The 9,436-nt window shown below is 31.5% G+C and overlaps 1 protein-coding gene across 2 annotated transcripts; it reads left to right on the top strand.

Moving 5' to 3' along the window:
- The first annotated feature begins 15 nt into the window (after nt 1-15).
- LOC132757898 (myocardin-related transcription factor B-like) lies at nt 16-8,932 on the top strand. 2 transcript variants are annotated; one of them, XM_060749391.1, is made up of 4 exons: nt 16-287; nt 2,959-3,061; nt 5,229-5,282; nt 8,211-8,932. In XM_060749391.1, the coding sequence occupies exons 1-4, from the start codon at nt 246-248 to the stop codon at nt 8,336-8,338; spliced, it is 327 nt and encodes a 108-aa protein (XP_060605374.1). In that variant the 5' UTR covers nt 16-245; the 3' UTR covers nt 8,339-8,932. The 2 variants fall into 2 exon arrangements, with proteins under 2 accessions (XP_060605374.1, XP_060605375.1); XM_060749392.1 differs by lacking the exon at nt 5,229-5,282 and having other exon boundaries at nt 19-287.
- The last annotated feature ends 504 nt before the right edge of the window (nt 8,933-9,436 follow it).

Here is a 9,436-nt window from a genome sequence, read left to right as displayed (position 1 = left end):
ATAAATATGTATACGATTTTATAAATAAAATACCTGTGACTTGACATGAGGGAAATAATTCGAAATAATTCCATTAAAATGAAAAATAAATTCGTAGAGGAACTACTGGAAGTCAATTCCATTTATTTATGCCTTATTTAGTGAAAAAAGCAAGATGTTTTATATTGGTCGAAAGTTGATTCCGGTAACGAAACGGGTTAGTACGGATATTTCCTTAGCTTACAACAACAACAACAACAGCAACAATGGCGGACAAAATCTCAGCGGAAGATTTCGGCAAAATGAAGGTAAATCGAATTTATAAAAATTACATAAATTGTAACTTGTAACACTGGTTAACAATGTTGAATAAAAAGTGTCTTAGAGTATAAATCTAACAATTATTTTCAATAGTGGTACCCGATATTTCTGGTGAAAACTCGTGTTTACGAATAAAGTTCGTGGGGGTAGACAGACGTTTCACTATTGAGACGGTTCACATCAAGACGGTTCACACCAAGACGTTTCACTCCCAAATGGGAGTGAAACGTCTTGAAGACATTTCACTCCCATTTTATACCAAAATTATTTTGATACTTTAATATACTACAATATACCTTAATTTTACTAAAAATGAAAGTTTGTATGTCATAATTGTTAAAGTTTTATTTTTTACTTGATTAGAGAGATCTTTGATCTGATATCTTTTCAGATATTTATTCTTATTTAGAGAAGGATATCATATATGACCGGATATAATTGTATGAAAGTTGCAGTTCTCTAAAGATGTTAATGAAAATAATTATAAGTGATTTTCTTTGAATTAAGTTTATATATTTTTATATCAATAAGTAAAAAATATCTGTAGATTATGATAATCTTACATAATATATTACATATGATTATCTGATTAAATATTATTTTATTTTTGTTAAAATGTATAACCAAATTTTATGGAGGAGTTTCTGTTTCCATGACTTTGGTTTCAATTGGCTGAACATTGTCTAAAAATATTTCAATGGTCCAATAAACAACTAAATGTATTTTATATATTGATATTAATTAATTACTGTACTGGTAGTGGTTTCAATATTCCAATCTGTCTTTGTTGTTCATGAACATTTTCATTTTGTTATTCTATTATCTTTCTTGATTTATTATAAATAGAATTTTCTCATGTTGTTACTCTTATAATAAAAACGATATTTCAGACATTTGTCTTTCATTTAAACCTCTTATCATTCAACCCATATTTAAATGAGTATAATGATAATCTTCTAATAATTCATCATAATTATGTCCTCATTGAAACCAACATTTTTACTCCTAATAATTAACAGGAATTCTTCAAAACACTGTTTAAACGGAACAAAATTCACTTTTCTGAGCTGATACTATACTGTATAGATCATAATTATTTACACATTCTGTTATATTTCAGAAAAATTATACTTTTATAATCATTCTTCAAATTCATAAATTCTTCTTAACAATACTCTCAAATTCAACAAAATGAATCATTAAATTGAATTTCCCCTTCATAATGAAAATAAATTTTCTTAATAAAAACATCTAAAAAATGGGAGTGAAACGTCCATACAATTGACGAAATGGGAGTGAAACGTCTAGGTGTGAACCGTCTTGGGAGTGAAACGTCTCAATAGTGAAATGTCTTGGGAGTGAAACGTCTGACATTCGTTCGTGGGTGGGGTATGATATAAAACAAACGATTTCGAGTCATTTCGGCCCCAAGACCTTAAACGTATCGGTCTCAAATTACCCTAGACGTTTCGGCCCCGGACGTTTCAGCCCTTTATCAAATCGGCACCATATTTGATTAAGAATAAGCCTTACCTGTATGTGTTTTATACCAGACTTTTAATAGCATTTCAATAAATGGATGAATAAAAGGAATAATCTTGAGATAAATTGAATAATTAAATTATGATTTTGTAATAGAATGAGGCTAAAATAGTGGTAATCAAAACAAACAGAACAGAATATGAACTTGAAGAAGGCAAAACCTCAAAGCCAGCTCGATTTACATTTACTGTGAAATAGTATAAAATAATCTTTCATTAAATTTTATATTTCACATTTTCCGTTTAAAACTTGTCATTCGGTATTTTATACACTGCTTCCATTTATTATGGTTCCAATATAAGTTCGCAGGACACCAGTCTACTCTTCCATTTTCACTCTTCCATTTTAAATCAGAATACCTCGGCTTTTATCATTATCTTTTAATTCGAAAAGTTGTGATGTGTCAATTCAGTACATCAGACCAAAGTTTTTAAAACCATCACTATCTAGCAGGTACTCGCATTACCGTAAAGCATAGTAAGAATAATATATTTCCTACGTAAACCCGGCGTTGATCAAGCATCATTGTTGCCGGGCGGTTGATGCACATTCTGATACACTTACACTAATATATGCATAACTGTTAACACTAATACATATTTAACTTCAAAATACGCCTGAATATGAGGGTGACTGATCAGGGTTTTTTTGGGGGGTTTTTTTGTTGTTTTTTTTAAATACAATCTAGAGCTCTACCTTTCAATTTTTTTAGAAAAAAAAGACAAGTCTTGTTTTGATAAAAACAGCATTAATTTTATGCAATTACACTTTATATTGGCACCCTTGTTTTTTAAAATTCCCCATATTTTTTAATGAGAGGATGGGGAAATTCACCCCAATTTTTGAATTTCTAGAATAGACACTGTTTTTATCAACTTTGTAGAACTATTCAAGAGAAATTTCTGTGTGTTGTTAATCACAAAACGAAAAGTTGACCAACCACTTTTTCAAAATTTTCACTCTTGTCAAGTTGTGAAAAGCGTTTGAAGATATGCTATACTGTCTGTGTCATGAGTGCTGTAATCTAGCAAAACACCCCTGTCAAAAGTGATAATTGTGCACATTAATTTCTAAAAAGCTGGAATCACCCAAGTGTCATCTTCACTATCATTTTAGGTTGCAGATTTGAAGAAAGCACTGAAAGAGAGAGGTTTACCATTGACTGGCACTAAAAGTGAACTTCTAGAAAGACTTAAGTCTGCTGTCCAATCAGAGGAAGGTAAATACATATATTTAATTTTATCTCAGTCTTGTCATTATCACAGGTTGTGTTAATATTTGGTCAATATAAACCCAGTTACAATACCTATTGGTAGTAAATGAGCTTGTGATAATTTACTTATAGGTTATAGTAGAGCTGTCATTGATTCAGTGCAAAGCATATTATCGATATATCGATATCAAGTGACTAAAATCAACGATACACCCGATATATCGATAATATCCTATACTCACTTGTCTGTCATTCACTTTCATACCTGTTTCAATGATTTCAGTCAAAAACATGTTCTGTACAGTGTCTTGTCCACTGCATGATTTTCTCCAGACAATATTTTTTGTCACCATTGCTATGAAATAATTCCACTATATAACAAAAGCATAACATTAGATATAAATAACTGCTTCTGTATATATTTTGGGTGAATTTTATAATATCTAGACATTTAATTTATTAGTCAAAAGTATCGATTTTTTAAAATGTGTATCAATTATTGATCGACAAAAAAATATCAACGATACATCGATATTGTCGATATAGATGACAGCTCTAGGTTATAGGTTTTAATCTTCAATCATAAATTAATCAATTAGGACTTTAATCATGAATAAAATAAAAATAGTTCACATGTAATTTTGTTCAAGGGTGGTTTACCTGCTTTTTGCTAATTTCGGTAAAGTTAGTCAGTAATTTTTTATTTAAGATACTAACTACATCACATGTGAACCAATTATCTTTTACAACATTAATATTTTACTAAAAAAAATAATCTCAGTTATACTGACTATGACCATGACATCAGAATTTAACATTTTATTATTTTTAGTCCCCTACTGGTTTACCGGAGGGGACTTTAGGTTTACCCTCCGTCTGTCCGTCTGTCTGTCCGTCCGTCCGTCTGTCCGTCCGTCAGTCTGTCCGTCCACAAAACTGGATCCCGCGATAACGCAAAAAGTACTGAAAATATTTTAATGAAACTTGATATATGGATAGATGGCAGTATGGAGATTATGCACGTCTTTTTCTTTTCTTCCTATTTTGAAAATTCTGGTTGCTATGGCAACAAATAGACTGAAAATATGACAAATTTTACACATACACATACACTGGATCCAGCGATAACGCAACAAGTACTGAAAATATTTTTATGAAACTTGATATATGGATAGATGGCAGTATGGAGATTATGCACGTCTTTTTCTTTTCTTCCTATGTTGAAATTTCTGGTTGCTATGGCAACAAATAGACTGAAAATATGGCAAATTTTACACATAACCTGGATCCAGTGATAACACAAAAAGTACTGAAAATATGTTTATGAAACTTGACATATGGGTAGATGGCAGTATGGAAATTATGCATATCCTTTTCTAATCTTCCTATGTTGAAAATTCTGGTTGCTATGGCAACAAATTGACTGAATTTCAAGATTTCTTATTCTAGTTTTTAAGTTTTTTCACTATCAGTTCTTTATTTCTTAAGGTATTTTCTTCAAACTTTAAATATAAGTTGCTTGTCATCAACCACATCTTATGTGACAAGGTTTACAACTCTAGTACAAAATTTATCAGAATTACCTCCCTTGAACTTAATATTTTCATGAAAAAAACATTGTTTTTTTTTAATAACTTCTTTCTCTGAATGTATCTCCTTCAAACTTAATATAAATGTTTCTTATTATCACTCAACAATTGTGAGTGTTCAATACTCTAGCAAGACTATTTCCAGAATTATGCCCCTTTTGAACTTAGACTTTTTTTTGAGAAATTGGTAATTTTTACTCCAACTTCTTCAATCATGATAGGATTTTAAAAATGTTATATTTTGATAACAGGGATGTTTAAAAAATAACTTTAGAGTGTCCTTCAGTCCGTCTGTCTGTACATAAAAACTGTTTCCTGTGATCACTTTTAAAGAACTTTTTCAACAAATTTACTTAAAATAGGAACCTGAGTGAATGGCCCTTCAGAATATTGCTTGGGCTCTTACCGGTAGGGGACTTATGGATTGCTTGCAATACTATGATAATTGCTTGTTTACTTTCAAAATTAGAATTTAATACTCTGGCTTTGTAACATAGATTTTATAGATGAAGCCCCATGTCATTTCTAGGATTATTTTATATTTTTATATGCTTGCTTATATTGTTGGTTTACCTTTCTGTCAGTGCAATATATAGAAGATTTTCCTTTCTTTGATGACAAATTTCTTGAGTGTGAGGGTATGCCTACAATTTTTTTAAATAAGGGGATCCATCTATCAACAAGTGCATAAATCACTTACTTTGATTTCAGTCAGCAATAATGGGCATTAATTTTAATTAACATTTGAAATTTGAAGAAATCTTTTTAGGATTTTTTTCCTGGAATCAGGATTTTCAGTATCCAAAATATCATAGTTGCTAAATAATTTTTTTTTTTTTTTTTTTTTTGGGGGGGGGGGGGATTGTTCCAATATCAAAGTTTCACATTGAATTGTTATATTGATAATACATGTACATGTACTATGTTTTTCAATGGCTTTAACCATCTGAGTGCCAGCAGTGGTGATAGATAATAAGACACCCCATATTTTTTAGCTCACCTGTCACAAAGTGACAGGGTGAGCTTTTGTGATCGCTTTTCGTCCGGCGTCCGTCCGTCCGTCCGTCGTCCGTCCGTAAACTTTTGCTTTAAATGACATCTCCTCATAAACCACTGAGCCAATTTCATCCAAACTTCACAGGAATGTTCCTTTGGTGGTCACCTTTAAAAATTGTTCAAAGAATTTAATTCCATGCAGAACTCTGGTTGCCATGGCAACCGAAAGAAAAATCTTTAAATATCTTCTTTTAAACAACCCTAAGAGCTAGAGCTTAGATATTTGGCATGAAACATCTTCTAATGAGTGTCTACCAAGTTTGTTCAAATAAAAGCCCTGGGGTCAAAATTGGCCCCGCCCCCGGGGGGTCATTGATTTTCCCTATATGCATATAGTAAAAACTTAAAAGATCTTCTTTTAAAGAACTGTAAGAGCTAGAGCTAAGATTTTTGGCATGGAACATCTTCTAGTGAGTGTCTACCAAGTTTGTTCAAATAAAAGCCCTGGGGTCAAAATTGGCCCCGCCCCGGGGGGTCATTGATTTTCCCTATATGCATATAGTAAAAACTTAAAAAATCTTCTTTTAAAGAACTGTAAGAGCTAAAGCTTATATATTTGGCATGAAACATCTTCTAGTGAATGTCTACCAAGTTTGTTCAAATAAAACCCCTGGGGTCCAAATTGGCCCCTCCCCAGGGGTCATTGATTTTCCTTATATGCATATAGTAAAAACTTATAAAATCTTCTTTTAAAGAACCCAAAGAGCTAGAGCTAAGATATTTAGCATGAGACATGTTCTAATGGGTGTCTACCAAGTATGTTCAAATAAAAGCCCTGGGGTCAAAACTGGCCCCGCCCGGGGGTCATTGATTTTCCTTATATACATAGCAAAAACTTAAAAATCTTCTTTGAAAAAACCCAAATAACTAGAGTTTAGATATTAAGCATGAAACATCTTTAAGTAAATATCTACAAAGTTTGTTCAAATAAAAGTCCAGGGGTCAAAACTGGCCCTGCCCGAGGGGTGTCATTGTTTTTTACTCTATGTGTATAGTAAAAACTTAAAAAATCTTCTTTTAAAAAACCCAATGAGCTAGAACTTAGATGTTTTGCATGAAACATCTTCTTATGGGTGTCTACCAAGTCTGTTCAAATAAACAAATAAAAGCCCTTGGGTAAAAATTGGGCCGGGGGGGGGGGGGGCTATATACAGGTGAGCGACCTCAGGGCCATCATGGCCCTCTTGTATAAAAATACTCATTCCTAGGCTTTTGAACAATGGATCTATCTACCAAACATATAAAAAGAACAAAACAAAAAAGGGAAACACTGTCTGCTTGTATGGATTTTTTTTTTCATATCTTGATATAATTTTGATACCTGCATCTATTGATGGATGGATTTTCTTAATAAAGTTTGTGTTTTATTCAGCTAGGGTAAGTTAGACCTAGCTGTAAATTGTTCAGTTTTGCTTACAAAATAATTGTTTTGGCCACTCCAATATGAAATCTTGGACATACAATGTAACATTTTACTTGAGTACCAGTACCTAACTTAAAATATCGGATGATCAAGATTTTTTTCTGTTGTGGCCTTTTTTTGTATTTTTGTTTTTGTAAGTTTTTCATTTCAGTTAAATTTACTTTTGAACTTGTTAAGTTCTATTATTTAAATGTTTATTTCATTTCTTCATTTCAGTTTGTTTTGTTACTTTATGCAAATGTTATTATTATTTTTACCCATGTTTAGTTAAAAAAAAACCCATTCCTTTAATTGCTTTAAGCATAGAAAAATTAATTTCTATTCACAAATGCTTAAAAAAAGGATTATGAATCCAGTTAAGTAATTAAGGAAGAGCACATGTATGGTTAGTATTTAAAAATGAATGATTTTTATATTTATTTAGCCCTTACCTTGCTGAAACCCAAATTCCTTAACCTTTTTTCCATAAGTTATAATAGTGCCAGATCAGTCCATACATCCGTGCAGTCTGACCAGGCTCTATACTGTTTGCTGAATAACTTAAAAAAAACTGTCAACCTGACATCCCCATAATTGGTTTTGGACAGTCTTAAAAGGTGGAAGCTGGACAAGTTCATATACATATATAGATAGTATCATCACAAAAATCGACATGCATACATATGGTACATAGTATCATTCAGTGAATTACTGAATTCAAAATTTATATGTCACCTTTTGGTTGATAATAACATTTAAGGGCATGAATGTTGACATGTCAGGGGTCAGTACTGTCAGTGCCTGAAAGGGCAGATGGACCCTCATTAAGCCTAGGATACATACATATAGTCCATATACAAAATTTAGCAGGTTAAGGCTAACAATATTAGAAAGATCTTAATAAGTTAATTTAACATTGTCATTATCAGCCCAACACATTTCTGCATTCTAGAAACTTTAAGTTTTTGTCAGAAGAGAACTAATAAGATACATGTACTATTATGTCAAGTCTGGAAATATATACATGTAGGACAATATAGTACATAAATCAATTGTAGATGGGATTATTGACAGATATGATAAAATATGTTTATTTATATCATTTTAGCTGCCACTGACACTACAGCAGCTTTAGAAGGTAATAAGATATTAATAACAACATTAAAAAACACACAACAAAACGCTTATATATTAGGCTTGGTGATTTATAAATTGTCTTCATGTGATTTTATTTAGACAAAAAACTTTCTTTTTTTTTCGAATCAGAGAAATGTAGCATGGTGGAGGTTAAAAATTGATGATATTTTCTAAATTAAAAAATACAAATGTAAAGAACGATTTACAAATTAAAAGATTGATAATAATATGTTCCAAGACTGCAAGATTGGTTTTCGGAAATCCTTTTTAGCTCGACTATTCGAAGAATATGAGAGCTATTGTAGTTGCCCCGGCGTCGGCGTCCGCGTCGGTGTCTGCGTTGGTTAAAGTTTTTTGTAAAGTCAAATATCTCAATAATTGCTTGAGATATTCAATTGAAACTTACAATACTTATTTCTGGTAACAAGGTACATCAGATTGACAAGTTGGATAACTCTGCCTACAATATTGACAGAATTATGCCCCTTTTTAACTTAGAAATTTTGGTTAAAGTTTTTGTAAAGTCAAATATCTCATTTATTGCTTGAGATATTCAATTGAAACTTACAATACTTATTTATAGTAACAAGGTACATCAGATTGACAAGTTGGATAACTCTGCCTACAATATTGACAGAATTATGCCCCTTTGGAACTTAGAAATTTTGGTTAAAGTTTTTTTGTTAAGTCAAATATCTCAATTATTGCTTGAGATATTCAATTGAAATTTAAAATACTTTTTTATAGTAACAATGTTCATCAGTTTGCAAAATTGCATAACTCTGCCTGCAATATTTGCAGAATTATTTGCCCCTTTGAAACTTAGAAATTTTTCTTAAAGGTTAAAGGTCTTCAAAGATATTTACTTGAAACTTTACACATGCACTTAGGGTGATAATTTGAGGGTCATAATTGTATGTCACTGACCAAGTTCCATAACTCTATTTTGCATTAAGGCTGATTCATATCCCCTTTTCTACTTAGTCTCTTGGTTAATGTTTACATGCAAGTTTTACATATCTCAATAAATATTAAAGATATTTATTTAAAACTTCACATATGCATTTAGGGTCATAATTGTAGGTCACTGACAAAGATCCATAATTCTATCTTGCATTTAGGCTGATTTTTCTCCCCTTTTTCAACTTAGAAATTCATGGTGAAGTTTTGCTAATCCCGTCCCTAGATTTGCCACTA

The sequence above is a fragment of the Ruditapes philippinarum genome, unplaced genomic scaffold (genome assembly GCF_026571515.1).
Source record: "Ruditapes philippinarum isolate M1 unplaced genomic scaffold, ASM2657151v2 ctg3894_1_1_1_1, whole genome shotgun sequence".
Classification (NCBI taxonomy): Eukaryota; Metazoa; Mollusca; class Bivalvia; order Venerida; family Veneridae; genus Ruditapes; species Ruditapes philippinarum.
This window is presented reverse-complemented; position numbering and strand designations above follow the sequence as displayed.